At 54.4% G+C, this 27,144-nt stretch overlaps 3 protein-coding genes across 10 annotated transcripts in view; 2 read left to right on the top strand and 1 right to left on the bottom strand.

Moving 5' to 3' along the window:
- The window catches only part of GIGYF2 (GRB10 interacting GYF protein 2), a 126,587-nt gene extending 124,397 nt beyond the window's left edge, over positions 1–2,190 (top strand). For 5 of the 6 annotated variants that reach the window (XM_033425206.2, XM_033425164.2, XM_033425182.2 and 2 more), the window contains one exon: positions 349–1,409. In XM_033425206.2, the coding sequence (XP_033281097.1) occupies positions 349–416 (68 nt within the window). In that variant the 3' untranslated portion in view covers positions 417–1,409. Of the gene's footprint in view, positions 1–348; positions 1,410–1,719 lie in introns of those variants that run through there. The other variant, XR_004482466.2, reaches the window with a different exon arrangement.
- Positions 2,191–11,679: 9,489 nt separating this feature from the next.
- SNORC (secondary ossification center associated regulator of chondrocyte maturation) lies at positions 11,680–18,868 on the top strand. The gene is made up of 3 exons (XM_004262578.3): positions 11,680–12,479; positions 18,420–18,602; positions 18,696–18,868. The coding sequence occupies exons 1-3, from the start codon at positions 12,047–12,049 to the stop codon at positions 18,803–18,805; spliced, it is 726 nt and encodes a 241-aa protein (XP_004262626.2). The 5' UTR covers positions 11,680–12,046; the 3' UTR covers positions 18,806–18,868.
- A 2,063-nt stretch (positions 18,869–20,931) lies between these two features.
- Positions 20,932–27,144, bottom strand: part of NGEF (neuronal guanine nucleotide exchange factor) — a 112,701-nt gene continuing 106,488 nt past the window's right edge. For all 3 annotated transcript variants that reach the window (XM_004262576.3, XM_004262577.3, XM_049711941.1), the window contains 5 exons: positions 25,658–25,821; positions 25,030–25,185; positions 24,189–24,268; positions 23,340–23,444; positions 20,932–21,929 (listed from right to left, as the gene is read on the bottom strand). In XM_004262576.3, the coding sequence (XP_004262624.2) occupies positions 21,739–21,929; positions 23,340–23,444; positions 24,189–24,268; positions 25,030–25,185; positions 25,658–25,821 (696 nt within the window). In that variant the 3' untranslated portion in view covers positions 20,932–21,738. The remainder of the gene's footprint in view (positions 21,930–23,339; positions 23,445–24,188; positions 24,269–25,029; positions 25,186–25,657; positions 25,822–27,144) is intronic.

The raw sequence follows: 27,144 nt of genomic DNA on the forward strand, positions 1-27,144 counted from the left end.
CAACCTGGCCCTTAAAACACACTTAAAACCCAGGCTCTACTCAGGACTCTCTAAGGCAGTGGTTTGCAGTTCTTTTTAAGCAGTGGTGCTGGGTTTATGTGTGTGTGTGTGTTTCCTCCCTAATTAAATTATATCAGAACCTTAAGATAAAACATATAAAAATAGAATGTCTAATTGGAAGGGCAAAAAAACCATTACATTGACTTTTATCCTTTCTTCTCCCTCCTTTTAGTATCCCTATTTGTGTGCTCAAAAACAGGAGACTAAAATTCCAGCTGCCTGCCTAGAATTTGAGCCACATGGTCATCTGGGTGTGGTCAGTCACTCGTTGCCAATTTTTCCCTGCAGGGTTTTCAGTCAATGCTTCATCGGAGCGACTCAATATGGGTGAAATCGAGACTTTGGATGACTACTGAGCACCTGCCAGAGCGGACTGGCCTTCCCTCTTTTCTCTGCTGACCATGGATTCTGCACCTTTGGACACGACACTTACTCACCATATACTCTTTATCACTGCAACAAATCACAGAACCGATCATCTCAGGCTTTTTCTTCCAGCCCTTTGTGTCCAAGATTCTTTAAACCATTTTTGTTGGTGAGCATCTCAGACTGTAGATAAGTGGACCAGACCCTGTGTCTTGGGGGTGGCAGTTGGGATTACTCCCCAACAAGGCTGATTTTGGGCAGACGTGTTTACTGTGCCGTGATTTCACCTACTGTCTCCCAGAAAGTGTGTTGGGATCTGCCAATAGCAATTTACTTTCTCTTGTCACTTTTTTCCTTCTATTTTGTTTTTCTTCTCCTTCTCCCCTCCCCCCCCCAAAAAAAATGGGCATGGGGTCTGACTGGTGCAATCATGAAGAGAGTTAATGGTAACAGACATTGGCCAGCAACAAAAACGCCCATGGACTGTGATTTGAGTGTCCGACAGAGACACAGTGAGAGCTCTTCCAGTCTGAAGGTTGCATTGCCGCTGCTAACTCTGGGATTGCATCAAAGAGGCCCTGAGTGGGATGGAGTTTAGATTGATTGGTTTGATGTTGCACACCCCTCGCCTCTTCTTTCTGAGCATCCTTTCAGAGAAAGGATTCATGTTTTTTCTTCATTAGATAGTGACTTCCAAGCAAGCTGACTTCTCCCCTGGCATACTCCAACCTGATTGGACAAAGGAAGCCCTGTGGCCTGGGAGAGGGACTTATTTTTAATTTTTCTTTCTTACAAAAACGGATTTTTTCCCATAAATATTTTTACTTCAGAGGACTAGGACCAGTTTGTTTTGGGCCTTTCTGCTGAAAATTTGTCTCGTTTAAGAGGCAGTTAGGATCTTTACCATATGTATGAATATGTGTAATTTCATTTTGGATAGGGATAAACTTCTGCTTCTGATAAAAGCCCGGAATTTCATCTGCTTCCTCAGAGCATTGCGTGTGTGTCTTGCTGTGGCCCCGAAAGGTTTTGTTTAAAGATTCTGGAATGGCAAGTTGCTTGCCTTTTCTGAAAAAAGAACATACAAAACCTGACCATCTTTAAGACCTTCATCCATGGAAACCACTATACAGGAGATTGCAGTGGGCTGGAGGGGATGGGAGAGAACAGGAGAGAGAAGCCTGGTTCTGGTTTCTGGTTGTGGCCTCATAATACCCCTTCACTTCAGATATAAAATGTATTCAAGCCCTATTTATAAACAATACTCTTCCTGCCTCTGCCAACCCCCCACAGAACATCACCTGGAATTGCCAATCACACTTTGGTCTGGAGCCTTTGGACCGTCCGCCCCTGTGCAAGAAGTGCTGTGGTTCGGGTGGCTCCTGGTAGAGCGCCTTTTCTTTCTGTCATCATTGCCCGAAGAAGGCTGGAGTTGCTCTGAGAGCAGTTTGGTTTTGGATGATTATATTTGGGTTTCTGTTTTTATTCTTTTGGATCACCATTCTCCCTGTCCCTTTTTGCCTCCCTCCCTCTTAAACATGTACAATAACTATACAGAGACTGCTACAGACTTGTACATAGTTTTTGGATCAAATAGCATGAGGAGATGGGGAACCATTAAAAATTGGGGCTCCTGCTCTCCTTTGCTTTGTAAATTCAAAAGTGGGGGGTGGGGAAGAGGGATAGTTAAAATGTTTACAAAACTTTAAGCTCCCTCGGAACTTTTGCCAGTGTGGAGGAAAATAAAAAGGAACTTAAATAAAACCTGGTGGTATTTTATCTGAGTACACTTCTTGTACTCACCCTTGTCAAGGCTGAGTTTTCCACCAAACCATCTTCTTGGCACCATGGAAAAGCTCCAGACAAGTGAGCACCCAAGACATGGACGCAGCTGTGGCTTTCTCTGGCAGGCTATGGAACGCTGACTTGGTTCTGTATTTGAGAATGTAGAGGTCAAGGTAAACGTGGGTAAGTTGATTAAATGTCTTTCCTCCTCTGCCCCTTTCTGCTGACCTGCAGATCGTCTCCTGTCCTCACAACACAGACACACACCCCTGAAGGTGCCCCCTCCAGAGCCTGACCACACCTTCCAAGCTAGATTCTATTGTATGCTTGTTCAGGGGAAATTTTAAAATAAAACACAAACATTTGGGGGAGGGGTAGGCAGACTTCAGGGAGCAACGTCGTTTTAGTCATGGAACATTCCATTAGCTTAACCAGGAGCATTGCTTCTACCTGAGGAATTTCCCACATGGTGGAAAGAAACCACTCTTTCCTAAGAATGTTTCTGTCTCAGTTCTACCAATTTTCACATTCTCATTTGCTCACTCTTCCACTTCGAGCAACCACGTTCTTAGCTCTTTCTGTGAACTTACTTGCAGATTATCTAAACTCTTCCTGAGTTTTAAAGTATTTGTTTTGTACACTGTTTGCTTCCAGTTGTTTTAAGTCAGAGATTTAAAAAACATACCCAGACAAGGTAGTTTGATTATGGATACTTTCCCCAAGGTAGTCGGTGTTCTGGATACTGTTGCTACATAACAAATTACCCGCAAACTGGCTTACAAGCAACCCTTGCATTTTATTGGTAATTTTATGAGTCAGGACTCTGTGGGGAGGGCTCAGCTGGGCGGTTCTTCCATGGTGTCTCCTCTGGTTATGGTCAGAGGTCAGCTGGGGCTGCGATCTTAGGAAGGTTTGATAGGTTGGGCGGCACGAGGGCTCACTCGTGTGAATGGCAGTTGACGCTGGCTAGTGCCGGGGGGCTCAGCTGGGTTGGTGGCTGGAGGAACTACGTGTGCCCTCTCCAGCATGGCAGCTTCAGGGTAGGTGGACTTCTTTGGCAGTTGGCTTCCCCCAGAGAACCGGGCAGAGGCTGCATCACCTCTTCTGACCTGGACTCAGGAGTCACATAGTGTCACTCCTGTGACACTGTGTGAAAGTAGTCACAAGCTCTTTCAGATTCAGGGGGTTGGGGAACATGGTCACCTCCAACATCTCCCTTGATGGAATGAGTGGTAAGGTCACTTTATAGAAGAGCATGTGGGATGAGAGGTACTGTTGTTGCTGTTTTGGGGAAATAGCTGCATAAAATTAGTTGATGCATATATATCAAGGAACTTCAGTTCTTCGTTGGCTCTAAATTGAGGGGTTATTTTTTTCTTTTTAATTTCAGGATAATGGGACTTCAGGCTTTATTTTAAATAATACATATATACAAATATATACACATAAATAGTGTGTGTGCCATTTTCTACACCCTATTTTAAATTGATCAGGTGAAGAAATTGAAGTTTGTTTTATACAAAATGTCCTCTCCATATTATTAATGAAAAAGTCTGTGTATGATTCTGATGTGAAATGAACCTAGTTGTCTCCTTTGCTTCCAGTGTGGGAAGTGCAACAGGCATACACGTTCTAAATAGAGTAAGGTGCAGCTGAGAGCACGTTCCAAATGGAAGTTGGCCTCATAGTTAATGGGTTATTTGGGAACAAAAAGAAAAAAGCCCAGCTCTAGAGGATGGCTGTGAGCGCAGGCAATTCCTGATGAAGCCACAGTGCTTGCTGGGACCGTGGAGAGCCTGGGAACCTTGAGGCAGCCAGATGTGTGATCATTTTACAGACATTGTCAGATGCCCTGAGTATGACGGACCCGCATAGCTTTTGGTAGTGTTGGTTCTGGAAGGGCACCTGGAGCCCCTGAGAGAAGAGTTTCCCTCCAGGGATTTGTCAGTGGGAATGTTTTGCAGCTAAAGTAACAAACACTGCTATGGTTCAATGTATGGGAGAAACAGCACATAGATGTTGGGAAGCAGGAGAAGAGAACTGGGCTCTTCCCTAATTGCAGCAACTGCCCTGCAGCCTAAAAGCTGCAGTTGCCTCCCCTTTCGTTGCTGGCAAAGTGATGACATCATGGGGATGGAACTCACTGTAGCTTCAACACTCAGTTCAGTCCAGCTGGTCTTAAGCAGAGACATCATTTCTTAAAGATTGTTTACTTGTCCCCCCAAATCTAGGAGTGGGGGATTATTTTCCCTTGGTAGTCAGTTGTTTTCTCCTTTGAATGCTTCCTTTAGCATGAGAAGTAGTCCTGAGGGTCAGTGGGTCATTGTTAGGTTTGGCTGCATATAATAAGATACAAAATAACAGTGACTTAAACAAGATAGTTTATTTCTCAAGTGAAATCTGGAGGTCATCAGTCCAAGGCTGGTGTGGCTCAGGGACCCAGGTTCTTTCTGTTTTACCCTCCTGGTTGCGGCTTCCATTCTCAAGGTCACTCATGGTCCAAGGTGACTGCTAGAGCACCAACCATCATGCCTGTATTCCAGGCAGGAGGAAGGATTGGGGTGAGGCTCAGGGAGCACACCTCCCTGTTCAGTCAGCCTTCCTTGAGGAGCTCTTTTGGGAGCTCTACCAAACATCCTTAGTCTTTTAAACTGGAATGTGGATACGTAACTATAGTTAGTTCAAGAAAGGCTGGAGAACTTCCCTGGTGGCGCAGTGGTTGAGTGTCCGCCTGCCGATGCAGGGGACACGGGTTCGTGCCCCGGTCCGGGAAGATCCCACATGCCGCGGAGCGGCTGGGCCCGTGAGCCATGGCCGCTGAGCCTGCGCATCCGGAGCCTGTGCTCCGCAACGGGAGAGGCCACAACAGTGAGAGGCCCGTGTGCCGCAAAAAAAAAAAAAAAAAGCTGGAAATGGGGGTTTTAGTTGAGTGGTTTGCCACCCCAAATACCATTGGGATTCTGTTTCTAAGAAACACAGGGAATGGATGTTACATCGGCAGCAGCCTCTACCACTGTCATTCTCTTTAGCCTGCTTTGAAGTTGGAAGAGTTTGGGATGGTTGAGTCTGTGCACATCCACCATGGGAAAGGAATCCTAGTGGTTACCCTGACGAGGGGGCTCGGCACAGGCCCTGTTCCATTCTTGTGCAGAGCTGGGAAACGAGTGATTTCCAAGGGCTCAACCTTGCTGTGTCTAGCAACCCCCAATTCTATTCAGAATCTAGGTTTTTGGTGTGTGTGTGAGCGTGTGTGTTTTTAAAGGTACCCTGTGGCATGAACCTATGAGTGGTTTTGTGGATGGGGGCACTAGAGTCAAGCTGTCGGATTTTAAAGTTGATCCTGCTATCTCCTTTAGGCAAGTATTTATTTCCCCATCTGTGAAATGGGAACTGTGAGGTAGCTGTGATCAGTAACTTAAAATGTAGTTGCATAGTGCAATGCCCAGCACATAAATGCTTGATAAATATTTGTAGGCCATTTTGCAAGAGAGAAGGGAGTTTGTGGGCTCACGTGTAGGTGCAATGGGACGTATTAAAAATGGGCAGCCTCCCTCTTAGACATCTGAAAATCAGTGTAAAGAAGTACCCCTCAGGAAGGTAATGTGGCATGAGTTCCAGGAGACTGGATATTAGTACCAGCTTCGTTATTAACCTGTCCTTCCTGTCCTGTCTCTGGGTCTCAGTTTCCTTGCCTGTCAGATGAGGAGGTTGGCCCAGATCAAATGATGAACTTGAAACAAAAATCAGTCCCTGAGCCCCATGTCCCATGGTTTCTTATTTAGGGTGGGGCCCAGCACTGGAAATTATTTTTTAGGTGCCCTAAGTGATCCTAAACGGACAGCTTGAGTGGGGAACTACTGGCCTAGCTGATCTGTGAGGTTTCCTTCAGCTCTCACCTCCTGAGTGCATATGTGCAAGTGTGATCTGTGTGTGCATCTGTACATCTTTGCAGCATATTGCTGACACTTGGTGTTTGCAGATTTAGCACTTGTGTTTTAGTGTGAGTCTTTGACAAATACCCGTTGTGGTTTTACTAAACCAGACCCAGGTCAAAATGTAAGGCATGGTGAGCCTCAGTTAAGGGAATGAGTCACTGACTTGGATTTTCTGACTTCTTTTGATAACGTCAAGTTAAGCCCTAAGCAGGTCAGGGTCCCATCATGAATCAGAAACCGTCCTAAATATTCAGTCAAAAGAAATGCGGGCGGAGGGCAGGGGAGAAAAAAGAATTGGCGTTGGAAGAGTAGGAAGGTAAGATTACTGAAGGATTAGTAACTAGGGAAATCACTAATACCTTATCTAATGGTCAGTCATCATATCCTTTTCTAGGTGATACTAATATCTCTTCGATTCACTTACAGTCTCACCTGGATAATTAGTATCTTAACGACTAAATTTTATTTTTTATATATATATATACACACACACACACATATATATGAAAAATTGGTGTATATATATATATATGTATATATACAGCAAGGAATAAAATATACATCAGTTTTTGTTTCTGTTCTTTGTCATGAGGCTGTGGGTGATATTTGTACAACTTCCTCATTTCCCATTTCATGTTCTTTTTGCCTTCCACCAGCCCTTGAGCTGGTGGGTGACGTAAACCTTCATTCCCAAGGGATTTGAGTCCTTAACAGTACTGAGGTTACTGCAGCTTTCGTCTTTAATTAGCTTTTGCCTGAGTTCAGTTTTTTTTCTTATTAATTGAAAAAACTTCAGCATACATTGAAGTAGACTACTGTCTTTAGTCTGGGCTGGGAAGTCCCACGATCTAGGTGCTGACAGATCAAGTGTCTGGTGAGAGTCATCCTGGTTTGCACATGGCCATCTTCTTGTTATGTCCTCACATGGCAGAGAAGGAGATCTCAGGTCTCTTTCTATCCCATCTTTTTATCTCTTAAAAATCGTCTTTTTATCCCATTACAAGGAGGACCCCACCCTCATGACCTAATCTAACCCTAACCACCTCCCCAAGGCCCCACCTCTGAATACCATCCCATTGGGACTAGGGCTTCCAACATAAAAATCTTGGGGGACACAACTTTCAGTCACAGCAGCTAATGTAACGAACTCCTACCGTTTTACCAATTTTGTGTTTTTAATCTCACCTTTTTTCCCTTAGAATATTTTAAAACAAATCCTAGATATCGAGTCACTCGTAAATATTTTAATGTGCATGGTAACAAAGATACCTTTAAAAAAAGAACATGTCAGTACCACATTAAGAATATTAATAATTTCTTAGTATCTAAACCCAGTCTGTATGATTTTTTTCAGGTTATCTTAAAACTGTCTTTTTACAAAAGTTTGAATCAGAATCAAAATGAGGTTCACGGATCGCATTTGGTTGCTATGTTTAAGTCTCTTTTAGTCTAACCAGTTTCCCCTCAAAAAAAAAAAAAATTGAAAAACAAGATCATTTACCCACAGAACATCCCATAATGTGGACTCAGCAAGGAGCGTCCTTACAGTGTCAATTTGTTACTCTCCCCCACATCTGTGAATGAGTAGTCAGGTCTAGAAACTTAATTGGATTCAGATTCTCCCCTCCCCCTCCAAGAATACGTAACTTGCTGTACGTCCTGTTGCATCACAGGCAGCATTGTCTGGTTGTCCCATTTTCACTATGTCAATTCATCAGTCCTGTTGCTATCAGGTTGATTCATCCATTATAAAAGTTCTGTTGATCTTTCATGTAGCAGTTTTAACATTCATTGATGATCATTGCCTAGGTCTATTATTTCATTAGTCACTGAAATACAGTGATTCTTTTTGGGGAGAAGGGGGATTTTAAAAATTTTGAATAATTTCAGACTTAAAACTTGCAAGAACAGTAGAAAAAACTACCACATATCTTTCATCCAGATTCTCCAATTGCTAACATTTTACCACACCTGCATTATTTTTTTTTTTACTCTATAACTACACTCACAATAATGACTCTCAGTAACTATTTTTTATGAATCACTTGAAAGCAAATTGAAGACATTCATGACATTCATGTCCCTTATCCCTAAACATTTCAGGGCGTGTTTCCTTGAGACAAGGACATTTACATAACCACAGTACAATTATTAAAGTTAGGAAATAAAGTATATGATGCTATTAGTTAATATCCAGGCTTCATTCATATTTCACCAATTGTTCCACTAATGTCTTTTATAAGAAAAAACAAAAAGGTGCAGGATGCCATCATGATTGCTTTTTGTATTTGGATGTCATGTTTCTTTGAGTCTTCCCTAATCTGGAACAGTTCCTCTATCTTTCATACCTTGAGATTTTTAAAGGACAATTATTTTGTAGAATGCACTCAGTTTGCATTTGTCTGGTATTTTTCTCATGATTTAATTGAGATTATGCAATTGGGCAGGAATACTACAGAAGTGATGTTATGTCCTTGATGCGTCATAGCAGGAGGTTATGATGTCAGTCAGGAGGTACATGATGTCAGTTTGAACCATTACTGGTGATGTTAACTTTAATTACTTAAAGATAGTATCTGCCAGGTTTTTCCACTGTAATGATTTTTCTCTTTATGGGAGATACTTTGAGACTATGTGAATATCCAGCTCTCATCAAACTTTTATCCACTAGTTTTAGCAGTCATTGATGATTCTTGCTTGAACTATTAATGGTTGTCAAGATTTCCTGTAGTTTATTAGTCAGCATTCTACTATAAGGAAGAGCTTTACACACACACACACACACACACACACACACACGCATGCATGCACACACTGTAGGTTATAATCAGATACTGTTGTGCACAATTTGTCCATTTGGAGCCCCTCCAAGTTGACATTTGTGTCCTTTTGCCATATCTCTATCGTCCTTTGAGCACTTTCTTAATTTGTCATGAGATATTCTAGGTTCATCATTTACTTCTCCAGATTTGGAATTAGCCATTTCTCTAAGGAGCCTGCTGCTTCTGCAAGGGAGGCCTGAGGATTTGTGAGTGGAAGATTCTCAGATTTGTTTGAGTCTGCGCAAATCCCCCCATTCCACATCTCAAGGTCTCACTCCTTCCCATTCAGTGCCATAAATTTCACCTGAAAGAATTGACACAGCTGTGAATTCAGTTTGACTGTAATTTTGCAAGCCACACTTATTCGTTACTGAAGTTGGTGTGGCCAGTGCCGCTGCCGCTGCCAGAGACATTGTCAGAAATCTGAATCAGAAAGAGAGGCACTTCTCTCCCGCCTTTCATCTCCCCCCAGTGCCTCCACTGCAGATGCCAACACGGAGTCAGCTGGCAAGACTCTCTCAGGAGTGCGATCTGGGAGTCTGACTCTACATTACATTGAGGGCACAGGAAGGTGAGGACGAGAGAGCAAACCAGCACCAACAAATGAGTGAACAAGTGAGAAGATGCTCGATGTTAATTCTATCCCAGAAATCCCAACTGATTGAATTCCAGTATTAAGTTCCTATCATGTGCTAGCTTCTAGAAATACATTGGTGAACTAAACACAGCCCCAGCTATCTGGGACTTAGCCACAGAGTAGAGACAGACAACCAATGGACACTTCATTTAAAGGCACCATATCATATATCTGACAAAGAATTTTTATCTGGGTACACACACCGAAAAAATCCTAAAAATAAATTCAATGTGATAGACCACCCTAATATATCAGCAAAAAAATCTGAGCAGACCCTTCACATAGGAGGATATTCCTGTGGTCAATAAATATGAAAAGGTGTTCAACTTTATTAGTCATGGAAGTACAACCACGATGAGACACCACTACATACCTATCAGAACGGCTAGAAATAAAAAAGACTGCCAATGCCAGGTATTGGTGAGGATGTGGAGCAACTGGAACTCTCATACTGCTGACGAGTGTAAACGAGAACAAACACTGTGGAAAGCTGCTCACCAGCATCTACAGAATCTGAACACTGTACTCTGACCTAGCAATCCTATCTTTAGATGTATAACCAAGAGAACCTAGTGTATATGTTCACCAAAGGCAGGTACAAGAATACCCACAGGAGCTATATTCATAAAAGTTCAGACCTGGAAATAACCCAAATGGACATAAGTAAATGGATAAAAGAATGGATAGGGCTTCCCTGGTGGCGCAGTGGTTGAGGGTCCGCCTGCCGATGCAGAGGACACGGGTTCGTGCCCCGGTCCGGAAGGATCCCACATGCCGCGGAGCGGCTGGGCCCGTGAGCCATGGCCGCTGAGCCTGCGCGTCCGGAGCCTGTGCCCCGCGGCGGGAGAGGCCACAGCAGTGAGAGGCCCGCGTACCACATAAAAAAAAAAAAAAAAAAAAAAAAGAATGGATAAATTGTGGCATAGTCATACAATTGAATACTATTCAGCAATAGAAAAGAATGAGCCACTGCTACATGCAACAATGTGGATGAATCTCACAGAATGTTGAGCAGAAGAAGCCAGACACAAGAGTTCATGTCATATGATTCAGTTTATTTGAAGTTCAAGAGTAGAGGAAGCTAATCTATGGTGATAGAAGACGGCTTGGCACCTTGGGGGTACTGACTAGGGAGGGGCAGGAAGAATCCGGCTGGTGTGCTGGAAAAGTTCTATATTGATTTGGGTGGTGTTTACAAATGTATGAAAGTTCATCAAGCTGTAAACGTAAGATTTGTGTACTTCACCATATATAGGTCATCCCTCAAAAAATTAACCAAAAAAAAAAAAAAAGGAAATGAGAGTTTCCTACAAATATAAATGCTAAGAAGAAATTTAAAGCTATGTGATGGGTGAATGGGGGATTGAATGATCAGAGCTGAGACCTGAATGGTGATTAGGAGGTAGCCATGTAATGAGCTGGGAGACTGCTTTCTGGGAGAGGGGACAGCGAGTAAAAAGGCCCTGAGGCAGGATTAAGTTTGGTGTATTGGAGGAACCTCGTCAAGGCCAGCAGACTGAACATAGTGAGCAGGACCAGGGCAAGTCCTTAGTCTGGCTTTTTATTCGAAGAGCAGTGGGAAACCATGAAGGGTTTGAAGTAGGGGGGTGTACTTTCTGAGAGCTTAGACAAGGGAAAGAGAGAGACCTCTGATGAACTTTAATTATGTGGCCACGACATCTGGGAGGTGGGGGACTGGGATTTAACTACTGTGCAGGGCTGGAGAGGCAGTGCAGTCAAGGTTTGCTTTGGACACGTTAAGTTGGAGATGCTCATTAGGTACCCTTGGGGCTGTCCGGGAGGCAGTGGGCGATGGGGCTGAAGTTCTGGGCCGGAGCTGGGTTGGAAATGTGTGTCATGAACACACAGGTGGTATTTCAAGTCCCAGGTACCTAGGAGAACAGAGAGCAAGAAGAAGGGACACAGGGCGTTTTATGACATGAGTTTTTCTGGAGAGACTAGAGCTGCCAGAAGGTTTGGATGGAAACTGCTTTAAAAGTGCTGCTGTAGGGCTTCCCTGGTGGCGCAGTGGTTGAGAGTCCGCCTGCTGATGCAGGGGACGCGGATTCGCCCCGGTCCGGGAAGATCCCACATGCCGCGGAGCGGCTGGGCCCATGAGCCATGGCCGCTGAGCCTGCGCGTCCGGAGCCTGTGCTCCGCAACGGGAGAGGCTGCAACAGTGAGAGGCTCGCGTACCGCAAAAAACTAAAAAGAAAAATGCTGCTTTAACAAGGGTTGTTGTGTGCCCACTCCCTGCCAGGCATCGAGAGCCCAAACGTGAGCAGAACCTGGCCCTCATCAGTGCTGCCAGCCTAGGGTTGGAGTCTCCCAAGCCTGGGCCTTGAACACTAAAATGCAGATTCCTGGGCCCATCCACGACCCACTGAAACAGAGTGCCAGGGCCATCTGCATTTATCAAGCTCCCTGGGTGAGTCTTGCACATGGAGGTTGAGATTCTCTCACTTTCAGTGGCCCAGGTATGTGTGTGTGTGTGTGTGTGTGTGTGTGTGTGTGTGAGAGAGAGAGAGAGAGAGGAGAGCGGGAAAGAGCAATTTCCTCTTTCCCTCTCTGAGGGTGGGGCTGCTGCAGAGTGCAGGAAAGCAGTCAGTTCTGTAAGCTGTGCTGTGTGTGTGTGTGTGTGTTTTCATGTGTGGGGGGCGGGCACGGTGTCCCAGGAGGACAGAGTTTGCATTGATGAAACCCTTCCCAGCCCTTTGATGCCTCTTTCCCTCTGCCCTGAAGTTAACCAGCTCAATCCTCCGTGCATCCCGCTCGCCGGCCGCGCTCACTCACGGGCCAGGATGGCGCTCTGTCTGGCCCTGCGCATGGCACTGCTGCTCCTCTCCGGGGTCCTGGCCCCTGCGGTGCTCACAGGTAAGGGTGCCCCCTGGGCTCTGCTACCACCAGCCTCCCAAGGCTAAGAAGTACCTTAGGCCAGAATGTCTAATGCCCACTGGCAAGGCCATTCACAGGAGATGGGGTGGCAGTTTGGGGGTGATTCTGTGAAGGGCTCCCCCAGGACAGGCTGGCAGCAGCTGCGTCCAAGGCCTCAGGGAATCGTTAGCCATAGACATGGTGACCTCTGAAGCAGGAGGGTGACTTGGGGAGCAGGGCCAGGGACGTTAGCTGCCTGGGGTACATGGGGATTACTCTAGCACCCTAAAATCTGAAGGCCTTCAGATCTGGGAGTCAGGAGGGGGCACCAGGCAAACAGCTGAGGGGCAGAGGCCCCAGGCCCCTAAATGTAAGAACACAGCACTACCATTTATTTGTCAAGCCCTGCAAGCCCTTCTCTGCTGGTTTTCTGAAATGTCCTCTGAGAGTGAAGACCCAGGTACTGTTTCCATCTTGGGAAAAATTCCAGAGGGAGCACAGGGCCAGAGACTCCTCTGTAAAACCATGAGGATGCTGGACTGAGGCTGAAAATGGCTGGGGCTGGGGTCTGGCGAGAAGGGTCCCACCAGGCTTGGCTTGGCAGGCTCCTGGGACCTGAGCCCCTGTCCTGGGCACAGCTGTGGGGCTTCAAAGCCTGAGCGAGAAAAGGCACAGACGGGTCATGGGTGGTCTTTCTCCTGGAAGAAAGCCATCTCTGATGGCCGTGAGGTGGGCCAAAGGGAGGTGTTTCGGGGCTCCTGAGGGCAGTCCTGGGGCGGGAGAAGTGTGCGGGTGGGGGGACCCTTGGAGACCCTCCACGGCATGGGTTTTGGGGGAGTGTCTGTGGATCTGAGGGAGGCTGTGATACCATCGTGTGGATGTGGTGCTGGGAGAGCTGCTGGGGGATGCGAGGCCGGGGGGACCCTTATGGTCACACACTCAGGCACGAACACGGGAGGAAACGGGGTGGGGTGGCGAGGAGCCTGTGGGCCTGCCGGCCTCCCTCTAGACGCCCTAGGAAGAAGCTTGCAGGCTGGCTTCGTTTCTGGCCCTGTCCTCCTCGCTGTTTCTCAGCCTCTCTGTGCCTCTCCTCTGCTGTACCATGGCGATAACCAGAGCGCCTCTGCCTCTCTCGCAGGAGCCTGTAGGTCTGCCAAGTTCACACACGTGAGCTTTCAGGACGGGCCAGGCAGCTGGTAGCGCTCAGCGCATGTTAGGAGGAAAACATCCCCAGCCACTCTGCTGGGTGCAGGGTAGTCTCAGGCAGAAGCACCTCCTCAGGCGGCTAGGAAAGCATCCATCCTCCCTTTTGGTGGGAGAGGGGACAGCTGGGCAAGCCAGGGGGCCGGTGTGGTGCCCAGGGAATCGGGGAAGTGATCTAAAGTGGGGTGGCGTCTCCCGTGGCTCCCTTATACCCCACCCACCCCAGTGAAAAGCTTTTCCCGCCTGGTGGTCAAAGTGGGTGGAGGTGAAGGTGCTGGCGTCCGTCTGCCCGGGGTCTGGGGCCGTGTGGGCAGCTTCTGTCGTTCCTTGGTCCCCATGCAGCCAGCCCTCCCAGCCAGGCTGCCGGCCAGAGGCGCTGGACCAGACTGTGCACACACAGCCTGGGTGGGTGGGCTGCGTCTGCCGCCGCAGGAATGCCTGGGGACAGCCTCGTGTCTGGCGGCAGCGGGACCTCACCTGGCCTCACCTCCTGAGTCCCCTCCATGTGTCCTACCAAGGGCAGGCAGGCCAGCCCCACCCCGGAGTCTTTGGGGTTCCGGCTGGCTGTGGTTCGCCTGCCGCTCTGGGAGGGAGCGGGTTCGGGAGGCTCCTGGCCGCCCCACCCCTGGCTGGAGGCTCAGAGCAGGTGTGCAGCAGGCCCCACAGGCCCCTGGCCCGCTGCTCCCTGGGCTGGGGTCCTGAGCAGGCAGGCGGGAAGGGAGCGGCCTGCTGCCCTCCCTGCGGGTCGCCCGTGGCCACAGCTACCGAGGTGGGGGGAGCAGGCCAGGCTGAGCGGGCGGGAGGCCAGGGCAGGGATGAAAAGGCCCTTCACGGCCGCACAAAGGCTGTCTGTGAGCTTGGGCGCCTGGCCTCCGGGCCCAGTGGTCAGACTGAGCGTTAAACAAGTTTATTTACCGAAAGGCGGTGGGGCTGGAGGAGAGCCCACGGTGCCCAGGCCCGTGGCAGGGTCACGAGGCGCCCACTTCTCCGGGCCTCTCAGCGCACGGAGTTGCCGGTTGCTGCTCACTCCGGTCCTTGTCCTCCCTTCTCCGTCCTCGCTTAACGTCTCTGCTCTCCGTCCACGCCTGCCCGCATACCAGTCCCTCTGCCTGGCATTTCTTTCCCCCATCTTTCCCCCTTCTCAGATGGGGCCTGCTGTGGGGAAGCTCCCTGACAACGGCTTCTGTTCATGGCTCCCCGGAAGGATAGATCTGGGGGACAGACTGGCTTCCCCCTCTGACTACAGCAAATTGAGAGAATACGGAGGCACGTAGATGAGGACAAGAAAATGCCTGCACCTCCTTTGCCGGAGGGCTGGTGACTGAGCGCAGGCTGTGGCTCTGGCCCACGTGTGCCGCTGGGGCACCCGCCTGGGCCGGCAGGGAGCTGCTGGGCCCTGGGCCCTGGCTGCATGGGTGCAGATGAATCCTTGAAGCCCGGATCAGCCTCTGGGGGTCTCCCAGCGATGGTCAGCTACAGCAGGCGCAAAGCCCGCAGAGGGGCAAGGGCCACGGTGCCCAGGCCAGAAAGGCCCTAGGGCAGAGGCAGCAGCTGACGATGGCGGTGACAGCACAGTCACCACCTTGTGAGGGGCACGGTCCACCCCCCATTCCACAGGTCGGGAAGTGAAGGCCGGCGGCGAAGGCAGTCCGTGGTGGTCCCAGGGTGAGGCTGTGGTGGAGCCGGGATCTGGACCCAGCCTCCTGATTGGAAGCCAATGGATTCAGCCCATCAAGCTTCAGAGACTGGCAGAGTCTTGAAGGGGCGGGAGGGGGTGCGCACAGCAGGGATGAGGGGGCCTGGGCTGGTGTGTCTGGCAGGGAGGGTCCAGGCTTCTGTGGGGAGGAACAGGGTGAGGCTGGGTCGCTGGGGGCAGACAGGGAGAAGGTCTGGGTGGGTCTCCAAGTACCCTGCTCAGAGGGCCCTTCTCCCCGAGAGATGGCTCCCCGGCTCTGGCAAAGGGCAGAGGGTGACCACTAGCTCCTGGGAGTGAGCCCCTGCCCTCCAGGGGGTGTGGAGCCCGGCACTCCTCTTCCTGAGCTTGGGGCTGACTCCTTGGACGCCACCAGGTTGGCTGGCCCTGATACCCAGTAGCCCTGTGCTGGCCTCTCTGGCCAGAGGCCTGGCAGTTGGAGGTGAGCTTTGGCTGGTGGTGGTAGGACAGGGAGGTGCCTGGCTGCCACTCTGTCTTGGGCGTGTGGCGAGCAAGTGGGGACCAGTGGTTTGTTCATTTATCTGGAAGACAGGCAGTCTGTGAGCCCTAGACCTCAGGGCCTGCCAAGCGGTGGGTAGACCCAGGCCTTTTTTCTGCTCAGCCCCAGAGAGCCTGAGGCAGGCATGCCTAGGGCCTGGAGCCTTCCATGGCAGCTGCAGGCTGCAGACCCCAGCCCTCCCAGGCAGCGACAAGGGAGGCCTGACGGAGTCACTTTCCCCTTCCTCACAGGGGGTGGCCCCCACACACCAGCACTGCTTCAGCCTGGGCCCTGGGAGAGGGAGGCTTCCACACAGTGGGTGCAGGGGCCTCCTGCCCCTGAGAGGCCTCCTTGCCAGCGCTGTTTCTGAAAAGGGGCACAGGCCCGGGCAAGCCCTGGGAATATGACAGCGGTCCCTGCCTGTAAGCTGAGCCTCAGAACTGATCCAGCTGAGGCCTGGGAGAGGCACCAGGGGCGGGGCCTGGGAGCTGGGGACCTTGTAAAATTTTGTCATGAAACGATCTGAAGTTTACAGAAGAGTTATAAGAATTATCCAGTGAACTCCAGTAGGCTCTTCAGTTGGATTCACCGACCGCCAACATCTTGCCGTATTTGCTCTTCTCACCGTCTTCCTGTCTCTATTTACTCACTTACCTATCTGATTGCTGAACCTTTGACAGTTAAGTTGCAGACATCATGCCCCTTTGTCCCTAAATACTTCCTAAGGACAAGGACATTCTCTTACATAAGCAGAGTCAGTTATCCAAATCAGGAAGTGAAAACTGACACAGCACTATCACCTGAACTACAGCCTTATTCATAGCTCACCAGTGGACTCCATAATGTTCCACCCAGGAACGCATGGTGCGTCGTGTTGTCACAGCCCCTTAGTCCCCAACCTGGAACAATTCCTCACCCTTTCTTTGTCTCTCGTGACCTTAACGTTTGTGAAAGCCTAGTGATTTTTAGGCTGCCCTGGAATTTGGGTTTGGCTGTTTACTCATGATTTGCCTCAGGTGGACACGTTGGCAGAAGAACCCTGGAAGTACCTTTGTGTCTTCCCAGAGCAGGCTCCTCTCCAGGAGCTGGTGACCCTGGAAGCAGGGTGTGGGTCTGGCTTGTCTGTGCTCTGGGGGAGCGCTCAGGGGTGGAGCCCCCAAGTGTGAAATGTGCCCCAGGGACCGCAGGTGGGCTGGCCAGGGTTGTATTGACGGAACCACAACTTCCCAGGAAGTTTCTCGGGAAGCACGACCTCTTCCGGGGCTTCAATCCCCAGCAGCACCTAACTACCAGCACAGCGCCCACCTCAGCTTAACCTGAGCCTTGGTCTTCTTGGCCGACCACAGAGCGGCTGGTATCAATGAGACGGTGCGCTGTGATGCCCGGCAAGCCCATTCTAGCATCCCTGGCTCACAAGAGAGATCACTCAGGGATGGGGCGTTGCTGCGAGGCTCCTCAGGCTAGGATCCTTGATGGGGGAGCAAAGTTGGTGTGGGCTGCCTGGGGTTACCACGCAGGCCTCTCAGCCTGTCCCTCTCGTTCTCTGGGGCCCCTGGGTACCCTAAATCCTGCTAACCCCCAACCCATGAGCAGAGAAAGGCTCCTGCAGAAAACGCTGCCCGGAGACTGATGTGCTGACGGAGCCCCAGCTAGTGCGGGGTTGAGGGCTTACCCTTTCCTGGGGCTTCCCTTAACACTGACCACAGACACCCCTGCCCACCCCTCTGGCCCTGTTCTGTCTGGAGGCAGCAACGTGCTGGCACCACAGTTTCTTAAGGCTAGAGAGGCCCCTGCGCTCTAAGCCTCAGACACTCGGGGGGCGCGTGGAGGCATGTGCAGGCGCTAGACCCCAGGCCCTGGGGGCTGCTCCACTCTGCCCAGGTTAGGGCCGAGAAGCAGCAGGGCCGGCTGCCCCTAGGGTGTGGGGCCGGCTGCCCCTGGGGAGTGGGGCCGGCTGCCCCTGGGGTGTGGGGCAGGCCTCTCCTCTCCACCTCCTGCGGCAGTGGGCCATATTTGCTCACCGGCCGCGCTGAGCAGGAACCCTGGTTCCTGGAGAGGGCAATGCCTCACCCTCCCGGCGCCTTCTCCAGGGTGAAGGCTGCCCTGGGGCTGCCCTGTGCGGGTGCGGGGAAAGGATCCTTTACAAGTGTCACTTCCCCAGGACCTACAGAGCCCAGCAGTTCAGATGGGGGGCCCCAGGCTCTGCTGGGTGTCGAAGTGCCCTGCCTCCCCCCGCCCCCCTGCCCTGAAGCTCGCTGCCAGCCCGAAGTTCTTCCAGCTTCCTCCCGAGTGGGCCTGTTGGTCCCTCAGTGCCCTCCTCCCCCATCAACCTGTCCTCTCATGGCAGGGGTGGCCTGACCCCAGCGGAGGCTCTGGGGCCACACGTGGGCCACTCGGCCTCCGTTGCCTCACCTGTGAAGCGGCAAGCACCGCGCTGTGCCCCAGAGCCCGGCACTCAGCGCCCCTTCCCAGCCGGTCAACGGCGGGGGCGACGTCCCCGTCGGCCCTGCCGCCCAGGCCCCCACACCTGTCCTTGGCTTTGCAGCCGAGGGCCCGCAGGAGCCCGTGCCCACCCTGTGGAACGAGCCCGCCGAGCTGCCGTCGGGAGAAGGCCCCGTGGAGAGCACCAGCCCCGCCCGGGAGCCGGCGGTCAGCGGCCCGCCCGCGCCCACCGCCGCGCCAAGCCCCGAGGACAGCACCGCGCGGGAGCATCTGGACCAGGGCGGCGGTACGGGCTGGGGCGCGGGGTCCGGGCGGGCCGGAGGAAGGGGTGGGAGGGGGGCCGGGCCTCGGGGCTAACACGGCCCTCCGTCCTCCGCAGGCTCGCTGGGACCCGGCGCCATCGCGGCCATCGTCATCGCCGCCCTGCTGGCCACTTGCGTGGTGCTGGCGCTCGTGGTCGTCGCGCTGAGAAAGTTTTCCGCCTCCTGAAGCGAATAAAGGGGCCGCGCCGCGGCGCGACTCGGCGCCACCCCCGGTGCGCGCCCCCGTGTCTCCATGTGTCCGCGCGTGAGTGTGTGGGCGAGCGGGGTGGGGGTGTGGGGGCAGGCGACGTGCACGTGCTCGGGGCTCGAGGCGCGCATACACGCGCACACGCGCGCGTGCGTGAGCGCACGTGCGCAGGGGCCCTGCAGGAGCGCGGGTGCGTGCGCGATGCGCGTGCGCCGGAGGCCGCCGGTGTGTGTGAGCGGGGCGTGCGGAGTTCTCTGGCCAGAGTTCTCGGCGAGGCCTTGGGAGCGCGGAGTCGCCGTGCCGCAGCCCCCTGCTCGTCCCGCAAACTGCCCGGGGCCTGCCCTCTGCAGACCCCTCAGCTCCGGCCCTGGAGCGCTGCGAGCGCGGACCGGCGTGAGGCCCCGAGGGCAGGAGAGGCAGCGGCCTGCCCTGGGCCCGCCGTCCTGCTTTCTGCGCCTCGCTGGGTGATGGTGGGGTCCGCGGGACCCTGGGCTGTCCCGGCTCCCCAACCAGAGGCCAGTGACTTTGGGGGTGGGGGGCGTCTTCTGACTCTGGCAGCCAGCGCGCTATTTGCAGGCTCTGAGCCCCAGACCTGCACCCTCAGGACTCCTGGGGGCCCCTCTTCCTCGGGGAGCCCAAGGAGCTAATGAGCAGAGGGGTGAATCCCGGGTGCTGTGGGCCCCTGTCCTGGCTCCCCAACCTACAGCCCCAGACCGCCTCCCTCCCCTGGCTTGTGTAAGCTTGTGCAGGGGGCTTCGCGGAGCCTCGGGCAGAGCGGGCAACCCCACGCAGGACGGCTGTTTGTTTAGAGAAAGAAAACAAAAAGGCTTTTCAAGCTCATCTCTTTTCACTTCAACCCTGAAATTATGGCAGCTGAATGAGGGGTGAGGAACCACCCAGCCGTGCCACGCCCCAGCTTGGCCCTGGCACTGAGTCCTTGGTCATGCCCTTTGTCTTCCATACTTCCCAGGAAGCCTAACTTTTATCATTTAGAGAGAGGGATTTAAATTAGTGGCTTACCTGCTCTGGGTGCAGCAGGAAAGAAGCCAGAACTGCGTCCTGTCCCCATCCTCCAAGGACCCTTGGAGTGAGGACCCGAAGGCCTAGAGGGGGCACTGTCTGCAAACCCCACTGATGGTTTAACACCTGGGCCCCAAGAGGATCCTTTTGAGTGAGTGCTGGTGGAGTGAGCTGTTCCTCTTTTTTTTTCACCATTGTCTCTAGCAATTGTTTTGGCCTCCTTGGTTTCTCTGAGCTCCTGACTACCTGTTCTGGCTAAGACCAGTTTTCTCCTGCATACGCCAGGTGGCCACACGTGGTACCCACTCACACTCCCCAAAACACATCATGGCTTAAGTTTCTGCTTATAAAAGACTGTTATGAAACTGACTGGTTTTCATGAAACTGTTTACATTATTACACATAACCTGCAGTAGCCGAAGCCCTCCTTAGAGCAGGTGACCCAAGTCAGTATGCTGTTTCCCAGCTCCAAAAAGAAAAGCGGGATACGTTGGCCAGGACCGACGGCTCCCCTCCCCAGGCCCACCCTGCCAGGAGCAGTATGGGACTCCAAAATGGTCCCTCTCCCCATCCCCTCACTCCTGTCCTGGCAGGCAGGGCTGGGCGGGGTGGGATTCAAGGCCCTCCACATTCCAGGACACAGCCGGGTGTCGGGTGGCTCTGAGGGCCAGCTGCAGCCTCCGGTAACTGGCTGCCGCCTCTGGAGGTGGGAAGAAGTGTCCCAGGCCAGTGACTGGCCAGGTGGGAAGCCGCAGTCCCAAACCTGGTGGTCAGATCCCTTATGGGACCACCACCCACTGACATCTCTGTCTCACAGTGTTCAAACCTGCCTTCTCAACCTGCAGAAGGGTGTCCCCCACTGCCTCAAACAGCTTATCCGGTTTCTGGAGTCCCTCCACAAGCAGAGGTCCAAAGCCACTCCCGTCCTGAGGCCCCACCCCCGGCTGTTTCTTCCTCCACCGGAAGCCTCCTTAGCCCTTTCCCTGGGACACACCTCCTCCACTGGGCTTGAAGGGGGCTCTTCTCGCCCTGCCAGACCGAAACACCTCATTCTTGTGCGCACAGGGGTAATAAAAAGTAGACCTTCCTCTTTTATTTTATACATGATGCTTCCTTTAATGCAGCCAGAAATGCCATTTGCTTTTCTCGGAACCATAACCCATACAGGATGCAGTGACCATTTCTTTATAACACCTGGGCTCCGCAAGGGGCCGGAAGATGCGAGTTACATCCAGCCCATCAGGGAGCCAAAGGCGGCGTGGGCCCTCAGCCAAGCTCCGGTGGCCGTGAGGCAGGCCTGGCCGCGCAGCCAGAGACTGGCGGAGGCTTGGGGCGGAGGTGGACAGAGGCGGTTGGGCTCTCAGTCCTTTGAGTCGGAGACCAAAGGACACTCGTCAAGCTCATCAGGCAAGGGTGGTCCATCTGTGCACCTGGCCGACTCTAACAGCTTCCAGGGGAGAGGACACGTGCAGGGGTCATAACATCGTCACCTTTGCACCTGCCCTTGGCCAGGGACACCCTGGGTCTGGGGCCTCTCAGTGCCTGGGGAGGGCCCTGGAGCATGCCCGTCCTCTGTCTGCCCCTCCCAAGAGACAAGAAGAAGAGGTGGTGTAACACTGTTTAAAATACACTTTTTCGTTTACAAATGCAGCAGAGGAGAGACATGGGCCCCTTTTCTGCGGTTTGTGAGCAAGGGGCCAAGACACATGAGCACTAACCATGTAGCAGGGGTGAGGGGTGGGGGCGACTCCTGCCAAGGCACCCCGGGTCACACCCTGCTGCCTGCGGCAGCGTCCGCCCTTCCCGCTGAGCCCCTCTGCTGTCCGCTGGGGGCTGCCCGCCACGACCTGCTCCCGCCCACCCACATCCCTTGGCCAGGCCGGGGTCAGGGGTCACTGCCGATTTCGGCTGCCCAGCTTCCTGCGGTCCTTATTCTGGCTGCGCTGAGGGTCATCCATCTTGTGGACACGGAAACACTCCTTGAGGTTCTGGGACCGAATCTTCGGATTCAAGATCTCCTCAGTCATGCTGCTGGGGAACCAGCCTCTCTCCTGGTCATGCAGACGCTCGCCAAAGATCCACCCTGCGTAGGGAGGGGAAGGGGAGGGTCAGAAGCTCTCCAAGTGGCGCAGGCTGGGCCTCGCCCTGGCCTGTGTGGGGAGCAGAGGAAAGGGAGACGCAGGGGTCCAGCCGGCCTCTCCAGAGGTCCCCTGCCCTCAGACGCATTGCTGGAAATGCCTAGACCTGGTTAATCCCCGTGAGCTGGGCGCGTGCTGCCCTCCCGGGGAGCGTGGTGTGTGCACAGGGCGGGGGCAGAACCACTGCGTGTCCCGGATGTATTGACTTTGGAACCCATTCCCAAGCTCTCAAACCATCCTAGGCTGCCCCAAGTGAGGCCAGGAGACCCCAGGGGCCACCCCCAAAAGCAGGAGGCATTGAGGAGCCGGTGGGGTGGTAGCTGACCGCGTGGTTCCCTGGCCGTGAATGCTACCGTCACCCTCTGGTTGGGCAGCCCCTCCCTGAGCCTCAGCCTCCCGGGAGCTGGGTGGTCAGCCGAGGGTGGCTGTCACGAACTGGCCGAGTGCCCTAGCTCTCTACCCCCCACCCCCGTTATCACAGTGTCTCTGCTGGGGGCCTGGGGCCCGAACCGCAGGTCCTGCTGGCAGGTCCTGGGGCAGGGCTAAGACCTGGGGCCCCAGGGCCAGGGGCGCGCCTTCTGCAGGCCATGTGGGAGGGGTGTCAGGCTGTTTATATTTTGTGGGGGGAGGGGAGGGCAGGAACCACTGTTCTCTCAATGCTGGGTGAGCCCCTAGGATTTGGGAAGGGTGGAAATGGCCTCTGGAGGTCACCAGCCTGAGACTTTCCAGCCAGGGTCTTGAAAAGGAGGAGGAAATGGGGTTGGGTGGAGATGCTTTGTGTATTTTGGGGGATTTAGGTTAGGAACAATTGATGTAGAAATAAGGGATCAATTTTTCAGGGGAGGGGAGTGAACCTCTGGCACTGATGCCAACAGCAGGAGTGGGCGGAAGCCCTGGCGGGCGGCTCTCTGGCCCATGTGGGGCTACAAGCCTGGTGGTCACAGGCTCATCTGGAAGCTTGTTGCAAATACGGGGTCAGGGTCAGGGTGCTCCTGGCCATCACCCCTCCCACTGTGATGGGGGCTGATGCCAGGGCCGGATGAGGGGAAGGGACATAGAGCCAGGCACTCAGCTGGGCCTCATGCTAAGTGGGGGAAGGCGGACCTCCCAGCTCCGGGGAAGGAGAGCGGAGGCACTGGGAGAGATGCCTGCTCTATGCTGAGAAAAGGCCAGCGGAAGCCATGAGGGGCAGAATGGTCTACGGGAGCAGACAGGCAGCACGGCCCTGGGCTCTGCCTGCTCTCAGCCGGCTCTTCTGTCTGCTTCTCCACTGCATCCCTCAGGCTGGGGCAGAGCCCCAGGAGGGGCGGGCAGGGAGCCTCGAGTGCGAGAGGCACCCAGCCCCCGGGCCTCACCATCCTCTGTCTTGTCCAGGATGTTCAGGATGTCGGCCAGATCCAGTGTCAGCTCGTCCGGCTGCTGGGCCATGTACGGGTGCACACATTGCACCTGGGGGCAGTCTGAAGGGAGGAGAGAGGGGGGCGGCATGTCCTCATCACCACGGCACCCGCCCTGGCCCCCCACTTCTGCCTCAGCAGTTAGCAGGGGCACGCTGCCTGTCCAAGAGACAACGCAAACTCCCACAGCAACTGAAAGAGGGCTCATTCGAGGGAGGGGTGTGTGGCTCCAAAGAAAAGGCCGTTAAAGCACCAGGAGTTCTGAACAAAAAGTATGTGGATACAGGGATGAACAGGCTTGAGGGGCTCTTATTGAGACTTCAGAAGGAGCTGCTTGGTCCTGGGCTGGGCCCTGGGAGCAGTTTGGGGACAGTCGGGACTCGGTGAGCTCGGTCAGGATGGCCGCATCTCTATCAGGCAGCTGGACTTGTGCCCTTTTATATTCTGTAAGGTTTTCAGACAACTGGCCAGAGAACACTGGCGTTTGCCTTGTGGGCCCGAATTCCTCTTGGTTTCCTTGTGGCATCTGTCACTTATGACCCAGTGGCTTTTATTTCTTCATTAACCATCAAAACGTTTGCAAAGCTCAGGCACACCCGTGTCCTCCGTGGGGTACTAAGCTTGCACTGGGGTGCTAGGGACCCCCGGGCAGGCGAAGCAGTCTTTCCAGCGGCCCCGCAGGCCCTTCAGGCGGAGTGCAGAGGCCCCTGAGGCTGACGCAGCTGTGACAGGCAGGGCCGCCACGAGGCTCCCTGGACCCTCCCCTGCCCCACCCGGCGGGTGCCCCCTCCCCAGTGGGCCACCTACCCAGCAGCCGGGACGTGAAGGAAACAAACTTGGTTCTTCGGTTGGGGGCCAGCGAGGTCATCCAACGCTTCATCTCGCTCCTGGGACAGGGAGGAGGACAAATGCCCCAACCGCAGAGCAGCGGACCCCATGTGAGGGGAACCGCTGCACCAGGCATCCAGCAAGCTGGCCACTGGGTCCCGGGCCTGGCACAGAGCAGCGGCAGGACGGCGTGGACGGGGCCGGGAATCCAGTGGCAGGACTGGGGTGGAGCGCTATAGAACCTCCCTGGTACATCTTTAAAGTCAGTGGGTGAGGGTGAGCCCACGACACCCCGAAGTTAACCCAGAGGCGAGCCCTCAGCTGCCAGCTGCCCTGAGCCATGTTCCGTGGAATTGGGAGAGGCTGACGCCACCCCTGCCCCAGGCAGTCAGAACTGGACCGCAATGCGCAGGGCGACACCTGTGAGTCCTGGGCTGGGGGTTGCTGGGCACCGCACAGGGGCTGCAGGGCGGCTGGCCTGGCAGCTCAGAGGTGCAGGTGGGCCTGAGGCCACCTTGACAGTGGTTCGCTGGTCGGTCGGGCCCAAGGGCTCTACAACAACTCATCAGAACAGAGGGGCCCGCCCAGAGTCTGACGCCCAGGGGAACGCGCGCGTGCGCGCGCACACACACACACACACACACACACACACACACACACACACACACAGAGCAACATGCTCGCCCCGCACCCTGACGCTAACACTGCACAGAAACCCTCCCGGCAGAGCCTGGGGGGAGGAAGGACAGGAACAGGGCGGCGGTGCGCTAAGCCTGGAGCCTCGCTCCACCCGGGCAGGCGACAGGCGCTGGGCACTCACTGAGAGGACGCCTTCAGCATGTAGGTGGCCTCCCGGTCATCCGCGTTCTCGAGCAGCCGCAGGATGAAGACGTTGGCCAGCGTCTGGCCCTGGTCCTCCAGCTCCTCCACTCGCAGCAGGCCCCGCGGGGCGGAGTCAAAAACCTGGTACTTGTCTCTGGGGACCGAGGGTGGCAGCAGAGGCACGTCAGTCCCGAGGAGGCGGCGGCTCGGATTTCCAGGAAACGCTCTACCCTGGCCAGCGAGGCCGGCCCCTCTGCTGCCGCTCCTCACCTCCTTCTGGAAGCCCCCACCTGACCGCCTGTCCCCCTCACCCCCAGCCCCCGCCCTCCACAGTGTGGACGGCGGACGAGGGGTCGGCACCCATGACACGGCAGGGGCCGCTCGGCCGAGCCCTCCCCAGGCGTCAGGCACTGAGCTGGACTCTCCACGTCCTTAGGGGTACAGCCCCCGCTAGACGGAGGGGAAACGGAAGCTCAGGGCGTTGAAATACACCTGCCCGAAGGCCCAAGGCTGGACCAGAACGGAGCAGGCCTTCAAAGCGGATCCAGGGCCTGGGCAACATCCCAGCACCACGCCCGCCGCCCCCAGGCCGTGGTGACTCCCCATCCCTCCTGCCTGCCGCTCACCCCGGAATCTGCCGGCAGATCACCAGCAGGTCGTTGAAGAGGAAGAGGTAAATTTCCCGGAAGAGCTTCTTGGTCCGCAGGGTCCGGGATGTCTTGGGGCCTGACATCTGCTGCAGCTCGCCCTGCTTCAGCAGCCAGCGGGAGTGGGAGATGATGGGCACCGACTGCGTGAGGGGGGACGGCATCAGAAGGGCTGTGCCCCTCCGCGCCCCCCGCCCCAGGCTCCCCTCGTGCTCTGACTGCAGTGATGACCGTGAGCAATGGTGTGTGAGGCCCACGCTGGGCCCAGGACACGCGTGGCGCTGGTGGGAGGGACGGACGCGTGCTGGGCAAACACGGAAGGGCGTGTGTGTGTGCACGCGCACGTGTGCCTGAGTGGGCATATGTGTGTCTGTCTGTTGTCTGTGTATCTGCGTGTGCTTTTACGTATGTGTGCTCACGTCTAAGTGTGTCCACGTGTCCTGTGTCTGTACTCACGTGTGAGTGTGTACATGTGGGTGCCTCTGTGTGTGTGTGTCATTCTCCTACTACTGTGTGATGCAGGATCAGAGGAGAGGCCAAGTTCACAGGAGAGAGGGGAGAACTGGGTCCCACAGGGTGAGGAGACTGGGCCGGCCGGTCTCCACACTGTGGCTCCGGGGTGGGCACCCAGCACCCAGCACCCAGCACGCGGCCCACAGGTGGAGCTACGTGGGGGGCCCGGAGGTCTGCGTCCTCAGCTGGGACTCAGCTCCCAAACCTAGCATGACCTCAGGGACTCTCGGTAGGTACCGTGTGCTCATGTGCCCAGAACCCCAGAAACCCAAGCCCTCGGGGCCCTTAGGGTCACTAATGCCTGAAGCTTTACACAAAGTTGGGGGAAAGGTCGGTAACTTCCGTCGAATTTTCGAATCGCCCACATTTAAGAATCCCTGGAGCAGTCCATGTCATACTCTTCATGTGAGCTGACTGTACAAGGTCACACAGCCAGTAAGTGAGAGCAGGCAGCTCCTGACTCCCTGTAGGAGACAGTCTAGGCCAGCGGTCCCCAACCGTTTTGGCACCAGGGGCTGGTTCTGTGGAAGACAACTTTTATACAGACGGGGGTGGGGGATGGGGGGATGGTTCAGGCGGTAGTGCGAGCGATGGGGGGCGATGGGGAGCCATGGGGGGCGATGGGGGGTGATGGGGAGACATGGGGGGCGATGGGGAGACATGGGGGGTGATGGGGAGCGATGGGGAGCCATGGGGGGCGATGGGGACCCATGGGGGTCGATGGGGGGCGAAGGGGAGCGATGGGGACCCATGGGGAGAGATGCGGGCGATGGGGAGCGATGGGGGGTGATGGGGGGCGATGGGGAGCGGCTGTAAATACAGATGAAGCTTCGCTCGCTCACACACCGCTCACCTCCTGCTGTGCCGCCCGGTTCCTAACAGACTGCAGACCGTTACCGGTCCGCGGCCTGGGGGTTGGGGACCCCTGGTCTAGGCCAATGTGACGGCCCGGT

Source organism: Orcinus orca, chromosome 7 (assembly GCF_937001465.1).
Source record: "Orcinus orca chromosome 7, mOrcOrc1.1, whole genome shotgun sequence".
NCBI classification, from domain to species: Eukaryota; Metazoa; Chordata; class Mammalia; order Artiodactyla; family Delphinidae; genus Orcinus; species Orcinus orca.